The sequence below is a fragment of the Mustela lutreola genome, chromosome 7 (genome assembly GCF_030435805.1).
Source record: "Mustela lutreola isolate mMusLut2 chromosome 7, mMusLut2.pri, whole genome shotgun sequence".
Taxonomy (NCBI): domain Eukaryota; kingdom Metazoa; phylum Chordata; class Mammalia; order Carnivora; family Mustelidae; genus Mustela; species Mustela lutreola.
Window position 1 is genome coordinate 51,736,175 of NC_081296.1, and position 27,319 is coordinate 51,763,493.

At 42.0% G+C, this 27,319-nt stretch overlaps 1 protein-coding gene across 4 annotated transcripts in view; it reads left to right on the plus strand.

Moving 5' to 3' along the window:
• Positions 1 to 27,319, plus strand: part of ZNF609 (zinc finger protein 609) — a 231,269-nt gene that overhangs the window by 199,454 nt on the left and 4,496 nt on the right. For 3 of the 4 annotated variants that reach the window (XM_059180759.1, XM_059180756.1, XM_059180758.1), the window contains 6 exons: positions 19,759 to 19,846; positions 20,523 to 22,863; positions 23,874 to 24,240; positions 25,660 to 25,835; positions 26,066 to 26,282; positions 27,032 to 27,110. In XM_059180759.1, coding sequence (XP_059036742.1) covers positions 19,759 to 19,846; positions 20,523 to 22,863; positions 23,874 to 24,240; positions 25,660 to 25,835; positions 26,066 to 26,282; positions 27,032 to 27,105 — 3,263 coding nt within the window. In that variant the 3' untranslated portion in view covers positions 27,106 to 27,110. The remainder of the gene's footprint in view (positions 1 to 19,758; positions 19,847 to 20,522; positions 22,864 to 23,873; positions 24,241 to 25,659; positions 25,836 to 26,065; positions 26,283 to 27,031; positions 27,111 to 27,319) is intronic. The other variant, XM_059180757.1, reaches the window with a different exon arrangement.

Here is a 27,319-nt window from a genome sequence, read left to right on the forward strand (position 1 = left end):
ATTTATTTATTTGACGGAAATCACAAGCAAGCAGAGAGCGAGCGGGGGGGGGGGGAGCAGGCTCCCTGCTGAGCAGAGAGCCTGATGTGGGGTTCGATCCCAGGGCCCTGGGACCAGGACCTGATCCGAAGGCAGAGGCTTTAACCCACTGAGCAACCCAAGCGCCCCAGCTTTTTTTTATTATTCAGCATTTTTTACTTATGATTTTATGTATATTCATTTTTCTTCCCCCACCACCCCAAAAGAGTAAAACTGTCAATTCAGTAAAAATTTTGAATTTCCAATAGTGCTTGGCACAATGATGGAGAATAATAAGTGATACGTATTTGCTGGCTAATTGCATGAAAGCAGTGTATGAAGTAGATTAATCTGATAGTGATTTACCAGCTGGACTGACAAAAAGAATTAAAACCTGGAGTTAGGGACACAAGTCAGAGGCTATTGTAATAGTCTTCAGTTGAGTTAATAAGGACTTGGACTCTGATGGTTGTGGTGGGAATGGAGAGGAAGACATTGAATTCAAGGAGTTCTAAGCCAGAGTGACAGGCCATAGTGACTGATTGTTATCCAGATGCCACTGAAAGCCAGCTCTGCTTCCTCCCCTTTCAGCCCCTGATCCCTTCTAGTTATGCCGAAGTTCCCTGCTTCCTTTCCAGTTCATCAGTTGCCTCTTCTCTTCAGGCCCTGAATTCTCATAATTTAGGAGAATTCCAGCTGGACATGCCCATCTCCACAAGGCAAAACTGACAGTAGTGGTAGAACTGGCCAGTCCCCAATTTTCTGTCTCCCGGCATGAAGGTAGCAGCAGCTCTGTAAACATCTCTATAAAAAGGCAGAAATAGGGGTGCTTGACTGCTTCAGTCTGTAGAACACGCGGCTCTTGATCTGAGGGCCATGATTTGAAGCCCCACGGTAGGTGTTGAGTTCATTTGAGGAAAAGAAAAAGGTTGGGGGGTCTGGGTGGCTTAGTCAGTTAAGCATCTGACTCTTGATTTCAGCTCAGGGTGGTGAGATCAAGTCGTGTGTGTGTGTGTGTGTGTGTGTGTGTGTGTCAAAAAAAAAAAAAGAAAATGGTATCAGTTTTTGGTTTTGTTTTTTAAGATTTTATTTGACAGAGACACAGCAAGAGAGGGAACACAGCAGAGGGAGTGGAGGAGAAGCAGGCTTCTTGCACCCCTGGCAGAGCAGGGAGCCTGATGCGGGACTTGATCCCAGGATTCTGGGATCACCACCTGAGCCGAAGGCAGATGCTTAACGACTGAGGCACCCAGGCGCCCCCTAATATGTTTTATACTCAATATTCCTTTCACTCTTAATAATTATTAAGTGGGTTTCTGGCTGGCTCAGTTGGGAGAACATGTGACTCTTGATTTCAGGTTTATAAGTTTGATCCCCACGTTGGGAGTAGAGATTACTAAATAAGCATATAGATAAATATTAATGACTTCTAAGAGCTTTTGTTTATTGATACTGTAGCTCGATGTTTATCATAATAGGAATTAAAATTAAGGAACTGTTAAACTACGTATTTATTAACACATTTAAAAACAATAGTAAAAAAACCCTATTATATGTGAACATTGTTTATGAAAAATATAGTTTCTAGGGACAACAGGGTGTCCCAGTTGGTTAAATATCTGGCTTCGGCTCAGGTCACAATCCCACCCTGGGATTGAGTCCTGCATCAGTCTCCTTGCTCATTGTGGAGCCTGCTTCTCCCTTTGCTGCTATCCCTGCTTGAGTTCCCTGTCTCTATCTCTCTCTCACACACAAATAAATAAAACCTTACTATATATTTTTTTTCTAAAATAAAAATATTTAGTGAGAAAAATGTTTTGGGTTTTTTAAAAAGATTTTATTTATTTATTTGACAGACAGAGATCACAAGTAGCAGAGAGGCAGGCAGAGAGAAAGGAAGGGAAGCAGGCTCCCTGCTGAGCAGAGAGCCCAATGTGGGGATCTATCCCAGGACCCTGGGATCATGACCTGAGCGGAAGGCAGAGGCTTTAACCCAGTGAGAAAAATGTTTTAAATGTATTGACAAATAATTTAAATGTATGACCTAATAGAAGATAAGCTGGATTTTCATCTATACTTTGGTTTGTCAAAATACGTTATGCAGCCTCTGAACAACTCTTATGCAGGAGAGAATGAAAATAATAAGATAAATTTGTTTTAATATTATAATGAAAATAGGTTTGACTTTGCTGACCCCTTGAAACTGTCTTTGGGACTCCCCAGGGTCCCTGAACCACACTTGGAGAACCACTGCCTTAAACAATGCTTTTTAGTTTCTCTAAGACCTAAAGATGTATGTTTCATTTTGTAGCCATGCCTAGGCATTCTTGGCATCTGTACTGAAACCCTCATTGCCCATTGGTAGAAATAACATACTTAAAACAGGGATAAAAACAAGTCTTCAGTTTAAAAAAAATTATTGGATATTGACCACATACACGTGTAATACAACATTCAAAGCTCCCTGACAAACTTAGTTGTAGGGAGTCACCAGAAATGATTTATCTGACTGATTCCTTTGTCTACCAGTAATAGAATTTTTCCCCATGAACTTTTTTTGCTGTTGTTAGTTTAGGGACACCTGGGTGGCTCAGTTGATTAAGCAGCTGCCTTTGGCTTAGGTCATGATCCCAGGGTCCTTGCTCAGCGGGGAGCCTGCTTCTCCCTCTGCCTCTGCCTACCACTCCCCCTGCTTGTACACTCTCTCTCTCTCTAACAAATAAATAAAATCTTTAAAAAGATTAAAAAAAATTTTTTTTTAGCTATCTCTATACCCAACTTAGGGCTTAAGCTCACAACCCTTAGTTGAATGCTTTACCGATTGAGCCAGCCAGGTGCCCCTCCCCATGAACTTTGAATTCAAATATAACAGAGTCTTAAGAGAATCATGACATTAATGGATATAGAATGTATGTAGCCCAGAAGTCAGATAAGAGGACTCATAGGGCTAATGATTGAGCTATCTGAGTGTTGACTCCCTGATTTCCTCTAGAGTAGATTAAGAGAAAGAAGTTGGGTGAGATACAAAAGTTGGTGATAAGGGAAGGATTGCTACTGTGAAAGGTAGACAAATCAATGACAAGAAAAAGTTACTGCTAACAACCAGAAAAGAGACGGAAAAGCCAAACACAAAAATCCAACAGAGCAATTTGGTTACAATTAATAGAGGGTTATTAACTCTTAATACTCCAACCTTTTTAAAAATAGGTCTGTTTTGTTTTGGTTTGTTTTTTAAGTAAACTCTACCTCCAGCATGGGGCTTAAACTCATGTAACCCCAAGATCATGCTCCACCCACTGAGCCAGCAAGGCACCAAACCTTTAAAGGGACATCTCTTTACTGCATCATAGATAATTATATGTAGTATAATGCACTGGGTCATTAGCAAAAAGATTAAAATGTCATCTGTATATGGAGAGTCCTCAGCTTATAAATGGCTTGTATTCCAGAGTTAATCTTCAAAACATTTTGTGGGGGGACTCAAACCATTTTTCTGTAGAAAGTTAAATGTTATTTTGGGTCCCAAACTGATATTTCTTTTTTTTTTTTTTTTTAAGATTTTATTTATTCATATGACACAGAGAGAGAGAGGGATCATGGACAGACAGAGAGGCAGGCTGAGAGGGGGGAAGCAGCCTCCCTGCTGAGCAAGAGAGCCTGATGCAGGCCTCGATCCCAGGACCCTGAGACCATGACCTGAGCCGAAGGCAGAGGCTTAACCCACTGAGCCACCCAGGCGCCCTACTTTTTTATTTTATCTGTTTAACAAATTCTGAGTGCCTAATACCAGTAAAATATCTCAGTTAGCTCTCACTTAGAGTTTTGTTTCAGTGGAAGAATGCATGCTGAGGCCAAAGTCTGGGCATGTATACTGTCTCCCTCTGGCTTCCATCATTTCCCTGCATGGAGTTAGGGGTCGGGAAGCTATGGCCCCAGCGCCAAATCCAGTCTGCTGCCTGTTTCTGTCCCTCAACCCCTGATCTACTTGATCTGTCCTGCCTTCATGTCTCTGACTTCATCTCTTTGTCTAACTTCCCTGTATGCTCATATCCATTTTGCCGTTCCTCAGAACATGTGAGGCACATTTCCATTAAAGGGCCTGCATTTTCCTCTGCCTGAAGTGTTCTTCATTCTAATATCCACACAGTTCACTCTCTCCCTCCATCAAGTATCTCACCTTGAATGTCACCTTCTCAGTAAGGCTTTTCTTAACCTCCTTTACAAAATAGCAACATCCCACCCCTCACATTCTCTTTTCGTCTGCTTCTGTTTTCTTTTTCTCCATAGGCTTGCCACTGTAGAATATATACTTACTTGTTCACTTATTTATTGTCTTTCTCCCATTGTTTGAATATAAATTGTGTAGAAGAGCAAGGACTATATGTTTTGTGCATTGCTATATCCCATCACTTCAGAACAGTGACTGGCCCAGAGTAGGTAGATGTTCATTTGTTGAATGAATAAATAATGTGAAAGAGAGATACATGCATGCTAACCTGCATTTTTCCAGGGAGTAGTTGTCAGCATCAACCAGGATTGAAAATTGGGATTGAAATAAGATTTTAAAGCAGGGGCATATAGGCAGGGCACCTGGGTGACTCAGTTGATTAAGTGTCTGACTCTGGCTCAGGTCATGATCCTGGGGTGCTGTACTGGAGCCCTGTATCAAGCCTGCTTCTCCTTCTTTCCCCTGCTCGTGCTCTTTCTCTCTCTGTCTCTCGAGTAAATAAATTTTCTAAAAAAGTTTTTAAAAAGTAGCACATAGGCAAATGTTTGTTTTCATTTGAAAACTCAAGCCTATTGGAGTAACTTGAGAGCTTTATACCCTGCCCTTTCCCTTTATCAGTCCCTTATGTTGAGGACAGGCAGCTGGCCTTATTAACCTTTGTTCTTCAGTACTTTGTCCAGTGAATTCCACAGAGTAGGCTTTTAATAAATATTTAAGCCCAGGAATGTACCTCGGTATCTTTGTTGCTGTTTTTTGTTAATACAATACTTAACATAATGCCTGGCAAATAATAGATGCTCAATAAATATTTGCTCCAGGAAGAAATAAGTTAAATGAATTCTTTGTCTATTCAGGGTAAGACACTGCTCTAGGTTATCTATTATATAGTAACAAATTACCCCCAAAGCATAAATAAATATTATCTCCTATAGTTTTCGTGGGTCAAGAGTTCAGGAGTGGCTTAGGGGGTTGGTTCTGTCTCAGGGTCTCTCATGAGGTTGCAGTCAAGATGCTACCAGGCTTGGCCATCATCTGAAAGCCTGTCTAAACTTGAAGGATCCTCTTCCAAGTTGGCTCACTCACATGGCTGTTAGCAGGAGGCCTCAGTTTCTAGTCTCATGGACCTCTCCATAGGGTGGCCTGCTGGAGTGTCCTCACATCACAGCAGCTGGCTTCCCCAAGAGAAAAACCAAGGAGGAGACCACAGTTCCTTTCATCAACTACTCTAAGTCATACACATTGCTTCGACCACATTCTGTTTATTAGAAGCCAGTTGCTAGGTAACCCACATTCAAGGTGAGGAGAATTGTCTCTTCCTTTTTTGAAGGAAGAATTATCAAAGAATTTATAGACATATTTTAGAACTGCCACAATCTCTCCGATACTCTGAATTGAGTAAAGAGAGGTTGACCATTATAGAGGAAATGAGACAGGTTTTTTTCAGAGATAGTGTCTATCCTGCCACTTGTATGCCCTTTTCAAGTCCAGTATTGCCTGCACTTTTGCCTACAAGGAGTTTTTTGTTGTTCATTTGTGGGGGGTTTTTGGTTTTTTTGTTTTTTAGAGAAGAAGTTGGTGCAGAGGGGCTGAGGGAGATGGGGAGGGAGAATTGAACGGGGGAATCTCACAACCCTGAGATCATGGACTGAACTGAAATCAAGAGTTGGACATTTAACCAACTGAGCCACCCACACACCCTAAAAGGAGAATTTTTAGAACATCTTTGGAATTCTACCAAATTAACTTTTTTTTTTTTTAATACATAAGACATGCATATGGGGCAAAATTCAAAGGTAAAATGAGTAGACAATGAAAACTTTCTCTTGCCTGAGTCTCTTGCCAGCCACGCAGTTTCCCTCCCTGGACAAGACTGCTATTGCTAGTTTATTTATCCTTCCAGTGACCTTCTATGCACTTGTAAATACCTTATTATATACTTTTTTTTAAACATAGATGGTAACATACTATGGTTACTGTTCTGTACCTTGGTTCTTTTTCACTCACCTGTATATCTCAGAATTTGTCCCATAGCAGTTTATTTATAGTTGCTTCATTTTTAACAGCTGCGTAGTATTCCATTGTGTGGATGTACAGAAATGGATTTAATTGGTCCCTCATTGAAGGACTTTTAGTTTGGTTCCCATTTTTTGCTGTTAAACACTACTGCAGCAAATATTTCATTCATATTTTACACTGAGAATATTTACGAGTAAATACCACAGGAGGATTTGTTGGGTCAAAGAGCATGTACTTTTTGAAAGGTAATGTCAGGGGGCACCTGGGTGGCTGTCAGTTGAGCATCTGACTTCAGCTGAGGACATGATCTCAGAGTCCTGGGATCAGCTGCAGTGGGCTCTGCGCTAAGCAGGGAGTCTGCTTGAGATTCTCTCCCTCTAACTTTCCCCTCTGCTCCTCCCCCTTGCTGTCTCTCTCAAATAAATGAAATCTTTTTAAAAAATGTGTGTAAGGGGTGCCTGAGTGAAGCAGTCAGTTAAGCGACTGCCTTCAGCGCAGGTCATGATCACAGGGTCCTGGGATCGAGCCCTGCATTGGGCTCCTTGCTCAATGGAGAGCCTGCTTCTCTCTCTCTCTCCCTCTGTCTGCCACTCTGTCTACTTGTGCTCTCTATCTCTCTGTTAAATAAATAAAATCTTTTAAAAATAAAATAAAATGAAAAATAAAAATGTGTAAAAAAAAAAAAAAACCCAAAAAATAGAAAGCAAAGAGAGTCACCTGAGCGTGGAGGTACTAGGTCCCTGAGAGAAACAAGGTGCTAGGAGAAGTGGTAAAAGTGAGGGCCCTGGAGATAAAATTTATTCTTTCTATTATTGTGCTTGGATCAGTCTTGGTTGTGCAACTGTTTTGAGGCTTTGAATTATCCTCTGAAAGAAAACAGTGCTGCTTTGGGATTGGTTTTTTTTTTCTCAACACCACTCTTTCTGAGATGGGCAGAACCTGACTACTGCCTCATACTTAGTCATTTCCCCTTTACTTTGCTGCAGTATCTATCACCTGTAAGAAGAGAGAATACTCAGCACTTTAAAAATCAGTAATGTTTAATGAGATTATGTCTGTAAGATTCTTGGAAAATAAACATCTAGAGAAACAAAGCACTATTTATTACTACTATTTTTAGCATTATTATCTTTAAATATGCCAAGCTTTTCCTTATTTTGTGAACACTGATTCAAAATAGGAAGTTTTCGGGGGTGCCTGGCTGGCTCAATCCATAGAGCATGCATGTGACTCTTGATTCGTGAGTTCAGATGTTGGGTGTAGAGATGACTTTAAAAAAAATTTAAAAACAAAAAACAAACAAAAAAAAAAACACCTCAATAGAGTGCGGATCTGGTTTAAAACACACACACACACACACTTTCTAAAATGGAAACCAATTTTTCTTTCTCGTCAGCCTACATGCTGCCCTAATAGAGAAACTAAGTCTGTTAAGTGTTATTTTCTGCTTTTTCCTTCCTGTCCTCTTATTCTTCCAGCTGTCTCAACTCTGAACCTTGTAGGAAGAGAGTTACACTTCAGAAAAATGTGTTTGGTTTGACATTTAAACAAGCCTCCATTTTGTTTTTCTATATTAGAATTTTTCCACTTCCCCTCTTCCATTTCCAGCATTATGTCTGACCTGTCTTCTTTTCAGCTCATTCATTATTGCTAGGGTTTGCAGCTTATACTAGAGGAAGAAGACAGATTTATAAACATGTGTTCCTGCCCAGCTGTTTCAAGAGCACGAGTAACATTCATCTTCAAATTGTATTGCTGCTTTCTATATACAGCTGTGCTCATCTGCCCTTATTAATGAGATGACTATCTCTAAGTCTTCATTGTCTAGAAATAAGTGGACTCTTTCCCTGTTCAAATTCAAATTTGTAATGCAGTAATCAGAGGAGCCCATCACTGGGAGGAGACATCCATTTGAATTCACTTTGCTAATGGCTATAGAGAATATAGTCTAATTGCTTTCTTAAGAGGTTTGCCATTTCCCTTAAGATGTCAGGGCCCTGGAAAGGGATAGGAATTCTGTCCTTTCCCTCCTTGCAATCCTGTTCTTTTCCTCCCTGCAATCCTGTATGTGTCTTTTATCTAAGATGAAAATAAAGGGATATTTTAAAGAAATTATGTAAAGAGTCCAGAATCCATTACAGATAACTGCACAGGCACAGATATCTTGACCACTAATAAATAATGAGATCTTTGATAAATTACTTAACTTTTCTTGGCTTTCATTTCCTTGTTTACAGAGTAGCTATAACAACCACTGTATGACCAGGATTGTTGGAAGGACTGTGCTTTCTCTATATGGCCTGCCTTGTTCAAAAAGGTGAACAAGACTGTGAATATTTGACAAGATAATGAGTATGAAAACACCTCGCACATAATAGATGTGCAGTAAATATTTGAGTTAGAATCCGTTTGGCTAAACCAAAGTTCTTTTCTGCCCTCATTTCATTAGTGAGACTTTCTGGTAGGATAATCCTTCCCCCCCCCCCAACTCTCTTGTTTGATCTGATTTTATGATCAAGTGTCCTAAGATTCGATTTGAAAGAAAACAGGGACTAAAGACTTAAAGCCCTGCTCAGGAGTTCAGGGTGCAAGTACTGATGTTCTTGTCTAAAGCATTCTCTTTGACTTATAGAAAGGCTACCGTAGGCTAGTTATCTAATTTAACAAACCTATCATTTATTTCCATTATAATCCTGGGGTATTAATTAAAAATCTGAGAGGCAGAGTGCCTTGGTGGCTCAGTCATTAACACTTTGCCTTCCTGCCTTCAGCTCAGGTCATGATCCCAGAGTCCTGGGATCGAGCCCCACATCAGGTTCCCTGCTCAGCGGGAAGCCACCTTCTCCCTCTTCCACTCCCCCTGCTTGTGTTCCCTCTCTGTCTGTCTGTCAAATAAATAATAAAAATAAAATGTATTTTTTTAAATCTGAGAGGGGCGCCTGGGTGGCTCAATGGGTTGAAGCCTCTGCCTTTGGCTCAGGTCATGGTCCCAGGGTCCTGGGATTGAGCCCCGCATCAGGCTCTCTGCCTAGTGGGGAGCCTGCTTCTTTCCAACCCTCTCTGCTGACTTGTGATCTCCGTCAGATAAATGAATAAAATCTTAAAAAAAAAAAAAACTATTAAAAAAAATCTGAGAGGCATAAAATTTAAGTGACTTGACCAAGGTTATACTATAAAAGAGTAAGATTTTGGACTAATGTTTTCTAATTCCAAGTCCATTGATCTTTAGATAGTCACATTCAACATCAAAGAAGAAAATGAATATAGGTGAATTACTACAGATATGCCCTGGGTGAACTAGTATTTTATTAGTGTATGACCAAAGACAAAGTAAAGTCTAATTCTAAAGTTCCCAGACTTACTCTATAAATAAATTACATAGAAAATGTGCTTTGGGACTTCCAATCAAGATGATTTACTGTGTTCAAACTTTTGACACATAACTTGTGTTCCAGACACATAGGAAGAAATAAAATATATAAAGTAGAAATCAACATATTTGGGCTCAAGGACAAAATAACCACCTTCATGGACCAAAAATAGGAGAGATACAAGTCACTGGGTGAAGCTGAAACTGTGGGCCTGTTGGCCTCAGTGAATAGAGAATGGTGCCTGAGAGATGAGTTTTTGAGCAGTAACTGGATACTAAAATGCCCCCAAAAGAGACAGAACTTGAAGCCAGGGGAGATGCCATAATTGAATGGGGGAGTAGGGAAGCCTAAGGAGTTGTGAAGAGGTATGGCAAACTGCCTTCTGGTACAGTGATTAGAACTGTGATATCCTAAATTTACTCTACTGGCAGAGGCCATTAAAAGACCTGTTCAGGGAGCTCCTGGGTGGCTGGCTCAGTTGGTTAAGCATCCAACTTTAGCTCATGTCATGATCCCAGGTTCCCATATCAGGCTCCTTGCTACTCCTTGCTCCCTTTGCCCCTACCCCTGCTCATGTTCTCTCTCTCTCTCTCTCTCTCTCTCTCTAACAAATAAATAAAATCTTAAAAAAAAAAAAATTGTGAAGGTGGGGGAAAGAAAGCAGTCCATCTAGGGACCTCAAATCTTGTGGAACAACTGGGTTTTCTTTTTGCCTTGTATCCCCAACATGGAGCCAAACATTATACTTCATAATGAAAGACTGAATGTTTACCCCAATAAAAGCAGGAATAAGGCCAGGATGTCTGTTCTCACTACCCTTATCTCACATAATGCTGGAAGTTCTAGCTAGTGCAACCAGACAAGAAAAGGAAATAAAAGGCACACAAATCAGAAAGGAAGAAATACAGGTGTACTTACTTGCACGTTCCATGATTGTCTAAATAGAAAATCTCAGTATTTAATAAACTCTTAGAACTAATGAGTAAGTTCAACTAGGTTGTAGAATATAGGATAAATATATAAAAATAAATTCTAGGTCTATTACATGCTAGCTATGAACAAATGGACATGGAAATTAAAAATATAATACGATTCACAATAGCTCAAAAAAGTGAAATCCTTGGAGCATCTGGGTGGCTCAGTTGCTTAAGCACCCAACTCTTGATTTTGGCTCAGGTTATGATCTCAGGATCATGGATCAAGCCCCATGTCAGGCTCTGGACTGAGTGTGGAGTATACTTATCCCTCTCCCTCTGTTTCTTCCCCTGTTTCTGCACTGCCTAGCTCTAAAATATTTAAATAAAATCTTTTTTTTTTTTAATGAAATCCTTAGATGTAAATCTAACAAAATAGCTGTAAGATTTGTGTGCTGAAACTACACAAAGCTGATAAAAGAAAACAAAGAAGATCTAAATGAATGAGGAGTACATAGTAAAGATGTCAGATTTTCCCAAATTGATATTCAGGTTTAATGTTAATTCCTATAAAAATTCTAGCAAGATATTTTGTAGATATGGACAAGATTATTCTAAAATTTATATGAGACGGCCAAAGGAACAAAAATAGCTAAAACAGTGTTGAAAAAGAATAAAGTGGGAAGAATCAGACCCCTGATTTCAAGACTAATTTTATAGCCACACTAATCAAGGCTGTGATATTGGCAGACGGAAAGACACAGACCAGGGGAACAAAACAGGGAACCCAGAACAGGCATACAAATACACCCAGCTGATTTCGGCAGAGGAGCAAAAGTAGTTCTTGGGATGAAAGACAGCCTTTTCGAACAACTGGTGGTAGAACAAGTGCACATCATGGGCCAAACCAAAAGAAAAAGAATCATACACAAAAACTAACTGTGAATGGATCAAGGACCTAAATAGAAAACATAAACTGGAAAGAAAATCTTTAGTAGTCAAAAAATTGGGTTAGGCAAAGAATTCTTAGACTTGACACCAAGAGCACAGTCATAAAAGGGGATATGGATAAATTGTATTTCATCAAAATTAAAAATGTTTGGTTTATGTAAGACCTTGTTAAGATATGAAAAGTCAAGCTAGAGAATAGAAGAAAATGCCTAACAAAGGACTAGTATCCAGAATATATAAAGAGCTCTTAATAACTCAATAATAGAAAACAATCTAGTCAGAAAGTAGGCTAAAGGGCGCCTGGGTGGCTCAGTGGGTTGGGCCACTGCTTTCGGCTCAGGTCATGATCTCAGGGTCCTGGGATCGAGTCCCACATCGGGCTCTCTGCTCAGCAGGGGGCCTGCTTCCCTTCCTCTCTCTCTGCCTGCTTCTCTGCCTACTTGTGATCTCTGTCTGTCAAATAAATAAATAAAATCTTTAAAAAAAAAAAAAAAAGAAAGTAGGCTAAAGACATGAACAGATATTTCAGCAAAGAGGATATGCAGATGCCAAATAAGCATATAAAAAGATGTTCAACATCATTAGCCATTACAGAAATGCAAATTAAAACTACAATATGAGACATTACTACACACTGTTAGAATGTTAAAATTAAAAGTTAATGCCAAATGCTGGCAAAAATGCAGTGAATCAGGCGCCTGGGTGGCTCAGTGGGTTAAGCCTCTGCCTTCGGCTCAGGTCATGATCTCAGGGTCCTGGGATCGAGTCCCACATCGGGCTCTCTGCTCAGCAGGGAGCCTGCTTCCTCCTCTCTCTCTGCCTGCCTCTCTGCCTACTTGTGATCTCTCTCTGTCAAATAAATAAATAAAATCTTTTAAAAAAAATGCAGTGAATCTGGAACTCCCATGCATGCATGTCTGGTGGGAATGTATAAGAGTACAGCTACTCTAGAAAACAGTTTGGCAGTTTCTTAAAAAACTAAATATACAACTATAATCTGTTCCAGTAATTGCACTCCTGGGTATTTATCTGAAAGAGATAAAAACTCAAGTTCACTGAAAGCCTGTACACAAATGTATATAGCAGCTTTATTCATAATAGCCCCAAACTGGAAACAACCCAGATGTCCTTCACATTGAGCAGGTAAGTGGTAAAACAAACTGGTACATCCATACTAGGGAATACCACTCACCAACTAAAAAAGACTGAACTGCTGATACATGCAACAACTTGGCTGAATCTCCAGATAATTATCTGCTGTAAGGCAGGGGTGGCGAGACAGTCCCAAAAGGTTATATGCTATCTGATTCCATTTATATAACATTGTTAAAATGACAAAATTACAGAAATGGATAACAGACTAGTAGTTGCCAGGAGTAAAGGAAGGATGAGTGTGAGAGGGAAGTGAGTGAAGCTGTAAAAGGGCAACAGAAGGTATCCTTGTGTTGAGGAGCATATTTTGTATCTTGATGTGTCATTGTTAGATTCCTGGTTGGGATATAATACTATAGTTTTGCAAGTTGTTGCCATTAGGGGAAATAGTAAAGGTACAGTGGGGTTTCTGTTATCTCTTACAATTGTGTGTGAATCTATAATTTTCTCAATGTAAAATGTAATTGTAAAAATTTAACCACCGGGAATTGAATGAACACCTGGTGAAATCATTGTGTGGTACAAATAAAGACTGTAATAAGTCCAGGGCACCTGTGTGGCTCAGTCAGTTAAGTGTCTGACTTCAGATCAGGTCATGATCCCAGCATCCCGGGATCAAGACCCACATGGAGCTCCCTGTTCAGCGGGGAGCCTGCTTCTCCCTCTGCCTGCCGGTCCCCCTGCTTGTGCTCTCTTTCTCCCTCTGTCAAATAAATAAGATCTTTAAAAAAAAAAAATGTGAGCCAAAGAGCTAGAAATTAAATAATGTTATGTAGATATGAAAAATTAACCAGTTTAAAATTTTGTAAATGACAATCTTTGAAATATATATAATAGTAATTGAAAAAATTTTTAATTCAATACTATAGATAAATTCTAGGAACAAATTATAAATGGGAAAAATCAAACACAAAGAGAAAAATACATGAGAGATCAACTTAAATAGAGAGATAATGGCTTGAGAGGCTCTAACACATATTAGATAGGAGTCCTAGGGGATAAAAGAGATTGAAAGAATGGCAGAGAGACAGTAAATGAATATATAATAGGTGATAATTTTCCTGAATTAGGTTTTAATTAGAAACTGTCTAGATAGTTTGTACATTTGAAATATACCATATGGGCGCCTGGGTGGCTCAGTGAGTTGGGCCTCTGCCTTCAGCTTAGATCATGATCTCCGTATCCTAGGGTCGAGCCCAGTTTCGGGCTCTCTGCTTAGCATCTGCTGTCTGCTGTCTGCTCTCTGCCTGCCTCTCTGCCTACTTGTGATCTCTGTCTCTGTCAAATAAATTAAATTAAATTAAAAAAAAAAGAAATATACCAGATAAATAAAGTAAATGCATTATTTTAGTTAAACATGATAGATTGAAAGTACATATTTACCTCCCAGTTTCTCCCTTTATAATTCAGTCAAATGTCAGTAAAGGGATTTTGTTTTTAAGGTATAAACTCACAGGCTTCTTTAAAAACAGATAAGACTGAGGCACCTGGGTGGCTCAGTCAGTTAAGTATCTGACTTAGGCTCCAGTCATAATCTCAGGGTCCTGGAATCAGAGCCCTTGGAGGAGCCTGCTGGAGATTCTCCCTCTCCCTCTAACCCTCCCCCAACTCATGTGCATTCACTCATGTGTCCTCTATCTCTGTCTCTCTCTCAAAAAAATAAATCTTTAAAAAAAAGAAGAAGAAGAAGAAGACAAGGGATGCCTGGGTAGCTCAGTTGGTTAAGCATGTGCCCTTGGCTTAAGTCATGATCTCAGTTTTGGGATCGAGTCCCACATCAGACTCCTTGCTCTTTGGGAGCCTGCTTCTCCCTCTGCTCCCTCTGCCTGCCGCTCCCCCTGCTTGTGCTCTCTCTCTCTCTCTGGCAAATAAGTAAATAAAATATTTTTTTAAAAATCTAAAAAAAAGGGGGACGCCTGGGTGGCTCAGTTGGTTGGACGACTGCCTTCGGCTCAGGTCATGATCCTGGAGTCCCGGGATCGAGTCCCGCATCGGGCTCCCAGCTCCATTGGGAGTCTGCTTCTCTCTCTGACCTTCTCCTCGTTCATGCTCTCTCTCACTGTCTCTCTCTCAAGTAAATAAATAAAATCTTAAAAAAAAAAAAAATCTAAAAAAAAAGGGGCTCCTGGGTGGCTCAGTGGGTTAAGCTGCTGCCTTCGGCTCAGGTCATGATCCCAGGGTCCTGGGTTCAAGCCCCACATCAGGCTCTCTGCTCAGCAGGGAGCCTGCTTCCTCCTTCTTCTCTCTCTGCCTGCCTCTCTGCCTACCTGTGATCTCTGTCAAAAATAAATAAAATCTTTAAAAAACAAAAAAATCTAAAAAAAATTTTAAAAAACAGACAAAACTACTGCAAACAAAAATAATCAATAGAACTTTGGAAACTAGAAAGCAAACATACAAGTACTGATTTAAGAGAACTGAAAACACAAAAGTTTGGTTTTTATCTAAGGTTGGGAGAAAGGAGGGCCAAGAAATAAGGAGTATACTTAGAATGAGCCCTAGTAATGATGTATTATACACCTGAAACTAATATAACACAGTATGTTAATTATACTGGAATTTATTTTATTTTATTTTATTTTATTTTATTTTATTATTGAGAAAAAAGGCACACGTGAGAGCAGGTAGGTGGAGCGAAAGGGACAAGCTGACTCTGCCAAGCATGGAGACTAACAAGAGGCTCCATCCCACAACACGAGATTAAGACCTGAGCCAAAACCAAGGTTCAGGTGCTTAACTGAATAAGCCACCTAGGCCCCTTGGAATTTTTTTTAAAAAATAAAAAGAAATCATAAGAGAAAATACATTTACAGTACTGTACTGTATTTTTTTTTAATTTATTTATTTTGACACAGAGAGAGAGAGATCACAAGCAGGCAGAGAGGCAGGCAGAGACAGAGAGGGAAGCAGGCTCCCCGCCAAGCAGAGAGCACGATGTAGGGCTCTATCCCAGGACCCTGAGATCATGACCTGAGCCGAAGGCAGAGGCTTAACCCAATGAGCCAACCAGGCTCTCCTGTACTGTATTTATTTAAAAAAAAATAAATGTGCAGGCACCTTAGTGGCTCAGTCAATTAGTTAAACATCACATTCTTGGTTTTGTCCAATCCTTGGTTTCAGCTCAGGTCATCTGCTCAGCAGGGAGTCTGCCTGAGAGTCTTTCTGCTCCTTCCCACACTCATAGGTGCTTGCACATACATGCTCTCTCTCAAATAAATGGAGAAATTTTTAAAAAGAATAAATCCATGGGGACGCCTGGGTGGCTCAGTTGGTTAAGCAGCTGCCTTCGGCTCAGGTCATGATCCCAGTGTCCTGGGATCGAGTCCCACATCAGGCTCCTTGCTCGGCAGGGAGCCTGCTTCTCCCTCTGCCTCTGCCTGCCATTCTGTCTGCCTGTGCGCTCTCTCTCTCTCTCTCTCTCTGATAAATAAATAAAAAATCTTAAAAAAAAAAAAGAATAAATACATGTATAAGGGGACCCATGCACTTTAAACCTTTATTGTTCAAGGATCAAATATAATTAAATATCTTTAGAGAAATAACATTATTCTATCTATGAAACAACAGGATGCCTTTTTTTAATAATACAGTAGTAAAAATGGAAATTTCAGAATATAATTTAGAACATGAAAGAAATCCCTTTGAATATAAAATACAGACAAAGGAGTGGAAAACAGGAGTACGAGATAAAAAAGAGGATTAATCTAGAACATCCAGCTTCTAGAGGAACAGAAATTCCAGTGAACAAAAAGAGGGGGCAAGTAATTGATAAGGTGGGAGAAAATTAGTGGCCATATAGTAGATTTGAATAATATCATTCATTTATAGAAAACCCTAAAACTATAGAGTACACACTTTAAGATACTACTTTCAGGTGTACATGGAACTTTCAAGATAGTTCATATTTCAGACCAGAAGTTCTCCAAATTTGAAAGGTTTGAAATCATACCAGAGTATGTTCTCTGCCACAAATTGTATTTGAATCAAATTATATTGGAAATGAATAACAGAAAGATATCGGGAAAGTCCCTAAATAGTTGGAAATTTGACAACAATTTTCTAAATAACCCAGAATCAAAAAGGAAATCACCGGGGAAACTAGAAGATCTTTGGACCTGAATGATCGTGAAAACATATCAAAGCCTGTGGAATGCAGCTAAAATAGGCTATGAGGGAAATTCATACATTTAAGTGCTTATATTTGAAAGGAGAAAAGATCTAAAATGGGCTAGCAAACCTGTGCACAAAGGTAGTAAATATTTTAGGGTTTGCAGGCCATGCAGCCTCTCTCTCTGTTGCGTATGTAACTCTGCCTTGCGGCCTGAAATCAGGCATAGACAGTGCATAAATGAGTAAGTGAGGTTATGATTCCAATAAAACTTTATTCAGATCACATAACATATAATTTCATGTAACATAAAATGTTATTCTCCTTTTCATTTTTTCTACCATTAAAAATGTAAAAACTATTTATAGCTTGTTAATGACTTCAAAGTGTCTCGTGGTATAATGTTATTGACTTTGTGATAAAACATCAGAAGCATAAACTGTAAATATTTGACTTCACTAAAATGTGGAATTAACCAAAAATACTTAAGAGGATAAATAAGCCACAAAAACAAAATTAAAAAGTTGTTTTAGGGGTGCCTGGCTCAATCAGGAGAGCATCTGACTCTTGATCTCCTGGTCATGAGTTTGAGCCCCATGTTGGTTATGGAGATTACTTTAAAAAAAAAAAAAAAAAAAAAGTTTTATACCAGATTGAATTTCAGATGGATCAAAGATTTAAAGATAAAAAAATCAAACTATACTGGGTGCCTGGGTGACTCAGTTATTAAGCGTCTGCCTTTGGCTCAAGTCATGATCCCAGGGTCCTGGGATTGAGCCCCGCATCAGGCTCCCTGCTAAGTGGTTGTCTGCTTCTCCCTCTCCCACTCCCTTACTCCCTCTGCTTGTGTTCCTTCTCTTGCTGTCTCTCTCTCTGTCAAGTAAATAAATAAAATCTTAAAAAAAAAAAAAATCAAACTATGAAAGTACTAAAAGAAACCATAAGAAAAAACTATTAATGAAGTGATGGAATAAGGAAAACCTTTTGAAATAGGACAAAAAACTCTAAAGCTATAAAATAAAAGACTGATAAGTGTAACAACATAAAAGTCAATAATTTCGGGGCGCCTGGCTGGCTCAGTCAGTACAGCATGCAACTCTTGACTTCAGTGTCATGAGTTTGAACCCCACTTTGGATATAGAGAGTACTTAAATAAACCTTCTTTAAAAAGGTTAATAGCCCGGGCACCTGGGTGGCTCAGTGGGTTAAGCCTCTGCCTTCGGCTCAGTTCATGATCCCAGGGTCCTGGGATCAAGCCCCACATCGGGCTCTCTGCTGAGCAGGGAGCCTGCTTCCCTTCCTCTCTCTCTGCCTGCCTCTCTGCCTCCTTGTGATCTCTGTCAAATAAATAAAATCTTTAAAAAAAAATGTAAATAGGGGTGCCTGGTTGGCTCAGTCAGTTAAGCATCTGCCTTCAACTCAAAGGTCATGATCCCAGGAGCTGGGATCGAGCCTGCTTTGGGCTTTGTGCTCAGCAGGGAACCTGCTTCTCCCTTCTCCCTGCTTGTGCTCTCTGTCACTGTATCTGTCGCTCTCAAATAAACAAATCTTTTTTTCTTTTTTTTTAAGGCAAATAATGTCTACAGAGCATTAACCACCATTAGCACATGACAAACCAGGGGGAAATACCTGATTTGTACAACAGACAGTAGGCTTATTTAAGTATATTAAGAGTTACAAGTAACTAAAAGACTACATATTTCAGTAGAAAAATGAGCAAAGGATTTGAACAGACAACTCAGGAAGGAAATACATCTCATAATGTCTTAAAATGATATGATATACAGACTCATGATAAGAAACATTAAATTAAAACACTCTTTTTCTCCTATCATGTTGCCAAAGATCAATAAGTTCGAGAACACCGTGTTGCCAGAGGAAAAGGACAGCTGGTGTTCTCATGCACTACTAATGGGTGTATAAATTAGTATATCTTCTTTGATGGCAGTTTGGCAGTATTTAACAAGATCCAAATACAAGTGCTCTATGATTAACAGTTTTACTTACAGGAATTTACCTTACCGAAATACTCATATAAGTAAGATAAAACATTTGTACAAGATCATCCATTTAGTGTTATTTGTAGTAGCAGAATGGTGACGCAACCTAAATGTCCATCACCAGGGGTCTGATTAAATAAATTATAGTATACTTTGAAATCATTCCAGTGCAGCCATTGAAATGAAGTAGTTCAACGTGTCCTGATATGGAATGATCCAAAGTATATGTTTAGATGAAAGAAGTACAGAACATTGTTTTTGCTACCATTTGAGAAGAATGTATATTTGTTTATATTGTATATATAAATGTGTATTTGTTTATAAATGTGTAAAATCTCTCTGGAGAATTATGTGGATCCATGGATGTTTCTGGGTAGAGGAACTAGAAGGTTGAAGAACAGTGACAGGAGGGACACTTCATTTATATTGCAATTTGTTTGCTAGCTTTTGAATTTAGAAGTATGACTATATTATCCATCCAAAACCATTTTTAAGTAATATGAACAAGACAGAGTGTTCACTGTGATATCATTTGAGTGCAATGCTCAAAATATCCTAAATGTCCATCAGTAGGAGAACTTGAAAACTGTGGTCAAATCATAACGTACGTGAGCACATATATGCTCAGTCGTATGTGAGCACAGTTAAAATAAGTTAAGCTTTTCATGTCAGCATAGATACATAGATACATCTCAGATTTGTAATGTTAATGAGAAAGGTAAGTTATCAGCATGATCCCATCAATAGCGCTTTTTAACTGTGATTTTTATTCTTTAAAAGAGAATTCTGATGTCAGTATGACACTAAGTCTTATAAATCTATGGAGCTGACTAGGTAGTTCCCATAGTGATATTTTGGCCCAATCCTGTGTGTCTCATGGGGACCCAGAGCACCACCTAAACCCTCCTACAGGAGCCAGAATCCTCCTCAAAAGAAAAACACTCTTGTCTGTGGCCAGCAGGGTTGCTCTTGTCTGTATCAGAATCTTCTTGTCTTCCAGGGATGTTGGTGGTGAATGTAACGTGGAGGAACAAGACATATGTAGGTACACTTCTTGACTGCACGCGGCATGATTGGGCACCCCCCAGGTAAGCATTTTACAGTTTTTTGGCGCATATTAGTCTCAGCCACCCTAATCAGTGATCCCTTATGCCTTCATCCTGTTAGAGCTGGATCGCTTTTAAGACACCCAGCTTTTAAAGAATATGATAGTGTTGGGTTGAGGGAAGGCACTCTCCTGCTCTGGCATTGAAGAAGAATAAATGAATTACATGTTGACGAGTGGGATAGGCATTGGGGAGGAGATCCTGTTTAAGCCTTTGTCTGGAATTACCTTGAGACCAAGTCCACCCAGTCTGCCTGTAGGTAAACAAACAATCATTGATGCTGCTTTTTGATGGTAGCCATCTCCAAAGAGTTTAAACTCAGGAACATTTTCATTTTTATGAACACTAGACAATGTGGGTTTCACAAGGACCCTTTCTGCTTGGCATTTCAGTAAATGGCACTTTACATCTTATTTGTACCCAGTTTGCCAGGATTTGGGGAACCCAGATGTTGGGGAATGATGTACAGCTAGCAAGCAGATAGCATCCTAGGAGCTTACCATTTAATGCAGTTCCCATGCTTTCAAAAGTTCCTTTAACAAATCATATCCATTGAAAATGATAGTACCATCTGGACAGTTCTTCTGGAGGCAGCTAAACTGGTTTGAAGTTGTTTTCTCTTCTTAATAATATCCTGTTGTGTTTGCCCTTTGCCAAGGTTCTGCGACTCCCCCACCAGTGACTTGGAAATGCGCAATGGCCGGGGTAGAGGCAAACGCATGCGTCCCAACAGTAACACACCTGTCAATGAGACAGCCACGGCCTCCGACAGCAAAGGGACCAGCAGCAGCAGCAAAACCCGAGCAGGAGCCAATAGCAAAGGCCGTCGGGGCAGCCAAAATTCTTCAGAGCATCGCCCACCTGCCAGTAGCACCTCTGAAGATGTCAAGGCCAGCCCTTCCTCAGCTAATAAGCGGAAAAACAAACCGCTTTCAGACATGGAGCTGAATTCTAGCTCAGAGGACTCCAAAGGGAGCAAGCGTGTCCGTACGAATTCCATGGGCTCAGCCACTGGTCCCCTCCCTGGGACCAAGGTGGAACCCACTGTTCTAGACAGAAATTGTCCCTCCCCAGTCCTGATTGACTGCCCCCACCCAAACTGCAACAAAAAATATAAGCACATCAATGGACTTAAGTACCACCAAGCCCATGCCCACACAGATGATGACAGTAAGCCGGAAGCAGATGGAGACAGTGAGTACGGAGAGGAGCCCACTCTACATGCAGACCTTGGGAGCTGCAATGGTGCATCCGTCTCACAAAAAGGTTCCTTGTCCCCTGCCCGCTCAGCTACCCCCAAAGTTCGGCTCGTAGAGCCCCATAGCCCTTCTCCTTCAAGCAAATTCAGCACAAAAGGCCTCTGTAAGAAAAAGCTGAGTGGGGAAGGGGACACAGACCTCGGGGCCTTATCGAATGATGGCTCTGATGATGGACCCTCAGTAATGGATGAAACAAGCAATGATGCCTTTGATTCTTTGGAAAGGAAGTGTATGGAAAAAGAAAAATGTAAAAAACCCTCCAGTCTGAAGCCTGAAAAGATTCCTTCCAAAAGCTTAAAGTCAGCGAGGCCTATTGCCCCTGCCATCCCCCCACAGCAAATCTACACCTTCCAGACCGCCACCTTCACAGCAGGAAGCCCAGGCTCCTCCTCAGGCTTGACCACCACAGTGGTCCAAGCCATGCCCAACAGCCCCCAACTCAAACCTATTCAGCCCAAGCCCACTGTGATGGGAGAACCTTTCACAGTCAACCCTGCCTTGACTCCAGCCAAGGACAAGAAAAAGAAAGACAAAAAAAAGAAGGAGTCTTCAAAGGAACTTGAAAGTCCTCTGACCCCTGGGAAAGTGTGTCGAGCAGAAGAAGGCAAAAGCCCATTCAGGGAATCATCGGGAGATGGGGTGAAGATGGAGGGGCTCCTGAATGGCTCCTCAGACCCCCACCAAAGCCGACTGGCTAGCATCAAGGCAGAAGCTGACAAGATCTACAGCTTCACAGACAATGCCCCCAGCCCTTCCATCGGAGGCAGTAGCCGCATAGATAGCACCACCCCTACCCAGCCGCTGACTCCCTTACATGTGGTGACCCAGAATGGAGCTGAAGGCAACTCAGTCAAAACCAACAGCCCTGCGTACTCTGACATATCTGATGCTGGGGAAGATGGGGAGGGCAAAGTGGACAGTGTCAAATCAAAGGACCCTGAACAGTTGGTTAAGGAAGGGGCTAAGAAGTCACTTTTCCCCCCTCAGCCACAGAGCAGAGACTCACCGTATTACCAAGGCTTTGAGAGTTACTACTCTCCAAGTTATGCACAGTCCAGCCCCGGAGCACTGAACCCCAACAGCCAGGCAGGCATGGAGAGCCAGGCTCTGAAGACTAAAAAGGATGAAGAGCCTGAGAGCATAGAGGGGAAAGTGAAGAACGATATCTGTGAGGAAAAGAAACCAGAACTGAGCGGTTCCAGCCAGCAGCCTTCAGTCATCCAGCAGCGTCCCAACATGTACATGCAGTCCCTGTACTACAACCAGTACGCCTATGTGCCCCCGTATGGCTACAGCGACCAGAGTTACCACACCCATCTCCTGACCACCAACACGGCCTACCGGCAGCAGTACGAGGAGCAGCAGAAGCGGCAAAGCCTGGAGCAGCAGCAGCGGGGGCTCGACAAGAAGGCCGAGCTAAGCCTGAAGGAGCGGGAGGCGGCACTCAAGGACGAATGGAAGCAAAAGCCGTCGATTCCACCGACTCTTACCAAGGCCCCCAGCCTGACGGACCTGGTCAAGTCAGGACCCGGGAAGGCCAAGGAGCCAGGGGCTGACCCTGCCAAGTCAGTCATCATTCCCAAGTTAGATGACTCCTCCAAACTCCCCAGCCAGGCCCCAGAAGGACTTAAAGTGAAGCTGAGTGAGGCCAGCCACCTAGGCAAGGAGGCCTCTGAGGCTAAGACAGGTGCTGAGTGTGGCCGGCAGGCAGAGGTGGATCCCATACTCTGGTACCGACAGGTAACTGTTCTGGGAGGAAACAAATAGTATTTGATAGGCTTTCTCTCTTCCTCACAAATCAGGGCTCTCTTAGGTGGGGGGATCAGCAGAATAGAGATTGGCAGGAGAAATCTGTAATTTAAAGGATTCTTTACTTTTGTAAATCATGTTCGTGTTTTTAAAAAGCATTTTAAAAAGTAAAAGGTGTTTTTCCCATTTGACAGGAGATGCCCAGGTAAGTTAGCTTGATTTTTCTGGGTCACTTGCAACTTTACTAGCAGAGCCAGGACTAGAACCCAGGTTATCTCAATTCCTAGTCCAGTGTTTCTTCCCCTGTTTGGTTCCTATGGAGTAAGTTCATGGTGATCTATCCATTTCCTAGAGGGAGTTACCATTCAGCCGGAGTTACTTCCTGAAAGATTTTATAGTGGGGACCCTGGCTGGTTCAGTCAGTGGAGCATGCAACTCTTGATCTCAGGGTTGTAAGTTCGAGCCCCACGTTGGATGTAGAGATTACATAAAAATAAAATCTTTTTTAAAATGATTTTTTAATAGGTAGAGTTAGAACTGAGAACTTGGTCTTACGTCATGTTCTGCTCATGAGACTTAGAAAGTCTTCCCATGCTTCTTGGTATCACCACTAGACCTCCTTCCTCTGAGCTGGGCAGCACTCATGACTCTCTGCCCCTAAGCTTGCTCTTAAGAAGTGAAACCACCTAAAATTCCTTGGAAAAGGAGCAGCTTCTTTTATTCAAAGACTCCTTTCCCCAGAATGCATTTTCTCCTAAAGAAGACCCACTGGTGGATTTTCCTTTTCCTTCCCCACATCTTGTTTCCTCCTGGGCAGGGAGGGAGCAGGCTTTTTAAAAAGGAGGGACCAGAGTTCGTTCTAAATGAAGATCAACAGAGGCCAAGATTTTACCCTGCACTGGTGTCTAGTATTAACCTGCACTGGTGTTTCTCCTGTGACCTTGCGCTTGAAATCTCACTCTCATCTGTACAACACTCAGTGCTCGTTCTGTGATTTTTAGGAAACAGAGCCCCGGATGTGGACATACGTCTATCCTGCCAAGTACTCGGACATTAAGTCAGAGGATGAGCGGTGGAAAGAGGAGCGGGACCGCAAATTGAAGGAAGAAAGGAGTCGGAGTAAGGACTCTGTCTCCAAGGAGGATGGGAAGGAAAGCACAAGTAGTGACTGCAAGCTGTCCACATCAGAGGAGCCCCGCCTGGGGAGCAAGGAGCCCCGACCGAGTGTCCATGTGCCTGTGTCCTCCCCGCTCACCCAGCACCAGTCCTACATCCCTTACATGCATGGCTACTCCTACAGCCAGTCCTATGACCCCAACCACCCCAGCTACCGGGGCATGCCTGCTGTGATGATGCAGAACTACCCAGGTATAGCCCCCACCTTCCCACTTGGCGCTCCACTAACTGGGAAAGGAAATGAAACAGATTTCAGAGCCAGAGTTTTCTTGCAGACCCCTAAGGCTGACTGTGTCTGGGACAGATGACCGCCCTGTTTTGTATGTGACATTCTGTGAGCTGGTCAGTCTAGCCCCAAGCTCCTTGAATGACCCCTGACTACAGTCTGAGGGACCATGTCTCCCTCCCTTGCTCCAGCTTAAGTTTTGCCTCTATAGTCAGTTTTCCTGGATAACTGAAGGCAGAACTCCCTACCACTGCCATCTTCCCTCAGCTGGGATTTTTTTAAACACATGCTCTACACTTTGGCAATGGGTAAGGTATCTTGGGGAATACAAAAGAAACAGAGAAGGCTAGTTCCCTCTTAAGGAGCTTACAACTTAATTGTATTGGGAGAGACACATGGAACAAATAAAATTCAAACCAGGACAATGCATGTATTCATTTAGAAGATCATGTTCAGCTGGAAGGTTGGAAGACAGCGGGAGAGAGGAAGATCTGTTTGAAATCAGTGGGGGAAGTCCAGTAGAAAACATTCAGCTTGGGAAAGATAAGCTCTTGACACTGCCATCCCTGAATTCTTGGGGAGGGGCACAAAGTAGGGACGTAAGTGGTTTTTAACTCGTTACAGGACTGCTCCTGTTCAGCTGTACTCACTGCTTTCTGCTGTCTGAAGCGTCATGTGGGATGCTTCTGGGGGCAGAAGAGCATTCTTTTCACTCCCCAGAGCTCCCCCTTCCTTGTGAGAGAACAGCCTAGTCTTGATATCCTGGTCGAACACTGTAAGGCAGACTCTAAATAGCACAAGTAAACTTTTCAAACAGAGATAGGAGATTGTCTCAGCCTGTGGTGTTCCTTCCTCTGCTATTCCATCCATCCACATAAAAATAACACTTACCTTGGCAAGTGCCTGCTGTGGGCCAGACACTACTCAATGACTTGTGTACACGATCTCATTTAATCTTCCCTATGGAATAGCATTAGTATCTTCCTGCTGATGGGAAAGAAACTGAAGCTCAGAAAGGTTGTTACTTTACTTAAGGCTAGCCAGCTGGTCTCGAGAGGTAAATTTGATCCCAAGGTCATCTGACTCCAAATCCTCGGACCTTTCCACTTCACTATAATTTAGCCTCTCCAAGGTGAATCTCTGAGACTGAGGCTCTAGAGTAGTTGATTCCCCAGAAGCTGAGGTCCATGTTCATAATATCCCTTAGCTAGTGTGCCTCTATAGCACAGTAAAGAAAGGACACGCTAATCGGTTCAGCCTGAAGACATCGTGGTAGGAACACCTCTGCCTGTGCCTAGGAAAGCTGATACCTGCCTAATCGCAGTCACTAAAACGAGTTTCATCTGCCACTTGCATCTCTGACCATTTTACTTCTCCTTCCCCAGGTTCCTACCTACCTTCCAGCTACTCTTTCTCCCCATACGGCAGCAAGGTCTCAGGGGGTGAAGATGCCGACAAGGCGCGAGCCAGCCCCAGTGTCAGTTGTAAATCCAGCTCAGAGTCCAAAGCTCTGGACATCTTGCAGCAGCATGCCAGTCACTACAAGAGCAAGTCTCCCACGGTAAGAGGTGCCGGCTGCTAACAAAACCCAGATCCAGGGTCTGGAAGAAGGTGGGCAGGCAAGTTCAGGTCTTAACTACAGTGCAGCCTAGCTGACTTAGCATTGGCTTTACCGGGCATCTCCACAATTCTCAGGTTCCCTGCGTTTGTAAGGAGTCCTAATGTGGACTCAGAGCATCGTGTGTGTGTGTGTGTCTCACAGTAGTGCTTTTGTGTCTGCTTTTTTTCCAGATAACTGATAAAACGTCTCAGGAGAGAGATCGGGGAGGTTGTGGGGTGGTTGGGGGGGGTGGCAGCTGTAGCAGCGTCGGGGGAGCAGGCGGGGCTGAAAGGAGTGTGGACCGGCCCCGCACCTCCCCTTCTCAGCGCCTGATGTCCACACACCACCACCACCACCATCTGGGCTACTCGTTGCTCCCAGCACAGTACAACTTACCCTACGCAGCAGGTAACCTCCTTCCCCTAACTCCTTTTGACTTCGTCCCAGTAGCCTAGTAGTATTGCCCACATCAAGGGACCCCCAGCAAGGATCCTTTTTAATTTTTTCTTGTTGAGCTTCTAATCTGTCCAGATCTTAGCCCCCTGCAGGTAGTCATTAAAGCAACAAGAGAAACAAGCAGCTAAAAAATAGAGCCTTGCTATATATACTGTCCGCAGTCACTATATCTGGCCAAGTACCAGATTTTTCAGAACATTTATTTCCTCTCCCGGAACTTAGGGACTTTCAAACTCCTCTAGAAAATTGGCTTTGATATTCAGAAGAATAAGGACCAGGTATTCCATAGCCAAAGAGAAACAAGCAGCTAAAAAATAGAGCCTTGCTATATATACTGTCCGCAGTCACTATATCTGGCCAAGTACCAGATTTTTCAGAACATTTATTTCCTCTCCCGGAACTTAGGGACTTTCAAACTCCTCTAGAAAATTGGCTTTGATATTCAGAAGAATAAGGACCAGGTATTCCATAGCCAAAGAGAAACAAGCAGCTAAAAAATAGAGCCTTGCTATATATACTGTCCGCAGTCACTATATCTGGCCAAGTACCAGATTTTTTTTTTTCTGTCAGCACCCCAAAACTCAGGGAAGCCAGGAATTTAAGGAGAAACTCCTGTTACCCACACCAAGCTTAGAAAGAAAAAGTGTTTAATCAGAGGGTTCTGGGAGTGTTACACTAAACATGTCCTCCTTCTCACTCAGGGCTTTCTTCTACAGCCATTGTTGCCAGCCAGCAAGGCTCAACTCCCTCACTCTACCCACCCCCTCGGAGGTGAGAACGGTAAGTCACTTTTTAATTGGGGACAACACGTAGAGCAGGAGGAGTTGATACCTGGATCACAGAACCCTTACGGAGACTAGGAGTGGGGGTCAGTGGTCTGGAAATGGTGGAACCTTGGCCAAGCGTCTCGTAGGGGTCTCCCAGTCTCTGGTTAAGCCACATACATCCAACAAGCGCTGCCCAACACCAGTATCCCCCAAAAGGCCAGA